The following is a 2,776-nucleotide window of genomic DNA, read 5'->3' as shown; positions in this document are numbered from 1 at the left end:
GGGGGGTCGAAGTTGGAACTGGAAAAGGGTAGCTGGTGAGTAAGGCCGAATTTCAATTGGTATTTGAACCCAATTACCATGTGGCCTGTCCATAGTAGTGGTGGCTTTGGTCACCTGCGTCATGGTCCATTGGATGGTTTCCACGTGGAGGGTAAGGTGAGCAAAGCCTATCTTTAAGAAGGCTTAACTCTCAATCCGTAGGTCGAATTGAAGTAAGGTTGATATCTTTGGAATTTTCTCGATGAGAAAGACATAATGATGGTGTCTAATTGAAATTTTATGAAGGTTAAAATTTCTAGGTCCTGTTCCCACAACTGTATTTTAGGAGTTGGATTTGTATAGTAACTACCTACTCATAACTATGGATGATTTATGGGGTTAGGAGGGAGGGGGTGGTTATAGATTCTAATCATCGAATTCATGGACCGTTTGATGAAACACCGTCAGATATCCAACAATTGTGGCATCTGATAATCGAAATAATATTCATCTCATGTTTATCGTTTATCCGACTAAAAGTCAACAAATTCCCCTTTAAATATTTTACGCCAAGTCATCGGATTCTTATTGTCAAATTTGTGGACTATTTGGCTAGATGTTGTCAGCAACTATCTGATGGATATAACGTCATATACTCGACAAAGTATTCATGTTATCTATGTCATTTATCCAACTAGAGGCCAACATCAGATATTCAATGGCCATTTGTCCCACCAGTTATTTGATTGAGTTCCACCCAATGAGCCTGGAAAATGAGGCTAGTCGGAGTGATGACATAATTCTGTCGAACATCCGACACACCGCTGTTAAATTTTAGTGCACTATGCAATAGTGGTTACAATTTGAGGGGATAAAATGCCCAGGTATCCTCTACAACACCCAACTAGGGCACAATAAATATATTAGGCATTAATGCCTCATCAATCTCAAGAAGGAAACAATGCAATAAACCCAACATTTGAACTATTAGTAGGACTAAATATGCATGTGATTTGGCAAGGAAACAATAATACTTAACTCAATTATTATGTAGTCTTGAACAGTTGATTAAAACATGAATATCAACAAATATCCGTGAACTAAATCACATAGCATTAAACCATGTAGTAACAAACCATTTTTAGCATGAAAACCTAAACAAGGAAACAAATTGGAATGAGGATATTTAGGCCGATAGGTCTTCTTTTTGAATCAGTTCACCTTCAAATTTCGTCTATCCATGGAACTGTAATTTGACACCTATCTCTCTGGTGGATTGCATTGTAATTTGACCCCTGTCTGTCTGGTGGATTGCACTGTAATTTGACACTTGTTGACACTTGTCTCTCTTGTTGGTAGTGGTCTCATCAACGGTGGAGAGCTAGCCATGAAGGTAAACTCTTTCACTTTGTTGTGGATGTGGCCTCTCAGCTCCTGCACTTCTCCGTATTTCTTCAGCAATGGATTGTTTGTACTTTCCTCCCCGTTTTCCGCAACCGCCGATACACCTGCTGTTTCACTCGCTGCACTTCCGGAGGGTGTTCATAATGTCGATTTTTGTGGTGCACGACCAACAACTTTTCTTGCACACACGATGACTATTATCCCTCGTTTAGTGAAGGTAGGCGAGTGCAATCCCCACGATATTTATGTGCGAGGAGATGGAAAAACATTCGGGAAAGAATGCAGTGGGACTCAAAGAACTGTGTACTACCTCGAGGAAGGCAGTGAGAATGGGCACAAGACGTGGATTAGGGTAGAGAGGCTTGAGACAATGCTCTGTGGAGTGTCCAGGTATGTATTCTTCAGAGGAGTTGCGACAGTTGTTGCGAATCTATTCAATATAGTGGAGTCTGGTGTTGTTATTTTGGCAAGAATTATTATCAGCAATGGCATCCAGTCACATGGTAAGTGAGATATGGTAGCATCTTTTTCATTTTTTAATTTAAGTTGTTATTTAATTTTTCTAATATGCCTTTAGAAACACACCCTGATCACAAAGAATAACAAACCAGCACAAAACCACCCCACCAGTTCTACAAATCCAACCCAATTATTATTGGTTACCACTTTTCAAAACCAAACCATGTCCAAAGACTAAACAACCATGTATTGTAGCAGCGAGCATTTACTATCAGCAATTAGTAATTAATCATTTCTCTTCCCCCTGCTCCGAACTCTTCATAGTCCTCCTCGGAAGCAGCAAGTCCTCACTGGCCTAACTCTTCATAGTCCTCCTCGGAAGCAGCAAGTCCTCACTGGCCTCCGAGAACTCTCCTTTCCCCGTACCCTGGTATATTCAAAGGCCAGGTGGCAGAGAAAATGAAAAACCCTCAAAGACATGTGTTCTAAGATTCCCTGAGCTCCAGAAAAACATATGCCAAGAAACCAGACCGAAGACTTTGGCATTCAGCTTCCGGATCAATGGGTGAAACAAAGTTGTTTTTAGTGTGATTTTTTGGACTTTTGGTGTTGGAATCTGGTGGAAAAATTTGAGGTAAAATCTTGATTTGGGTTATTTACACTGGTTTTTTTGACTGTATATATGGATTTGTCACTCTAAAAAATCTTTAGGGAACTTTTCTTGTGCAGGGTTACCCATCATGCTCACCCATCAAGCTCGTGATTTCAATAAATTCCTGCTAAATTTTAGAGAAATTAAATCGAAAAAACCCACTAAAAAACTTCCAAAAAATTTGAGCTAAACTTGAAACTCTCTATTTTACCTCGTGTTTTGACTCCAAAGGGTTCAAGTGAATGACACGGGTGTGAAATACAAACTGGGGGACATCCAGAA

The 2,776-nt window shown here is 39.9% G+C and overlaps 1 protein-coding gene across 1 annotated transcript; it reads left to right on the top strand.

Moving 5' to 3' along the window:
* Positions 1–1,366: 1,366 nt before the first annotated feature.
* On the top strand, positions 1,367–1,894 carry LOC149193670 (pantoate--beta-alanine ligase-like). Its single transcript, XM_089407392.1, has one exon. The coding sequence runs from the start codon at positions 1,367–1,369 to the stop codon at positions 1,892–1,894; it is 528 nt and encodes a 175-aa protein (XP_089263518.1).
* Positions 1,895–2,776: the final 882 nt, after the last annotated feature.

Source organism: Pinus tabuliformis, chromosome 2_2 (genome assembly GCF_031772625.1).
Source record: "Pinus tabuliformis cultivar Carrire ecotype Pingquan chromosome 2_2, CPIR1, whole genome shotgun sequence".
Taxonomy (NCBI): domain Eukaryota; kingdom Viridiplantae; phylum Streptophyta; class Pinopsida; order Pinales; family Pinaceae; genus Pinus; species Pinus tabuliformis.
Note: the sequence above shows the minus strand (reverse complement) of the source record. Positions and strands in the feature narration are given on the sequence as shown.

What these genes read in the sequence shown, in the direction of transcription:
- LOC149193670 (XM_089407392.1), top strand. Translation starts at nt 1,367, where the DNA reads ATGAAGGTAAACTCTTTCACTTTGTTGTGGATGTGGCCTCTCAGCTCC.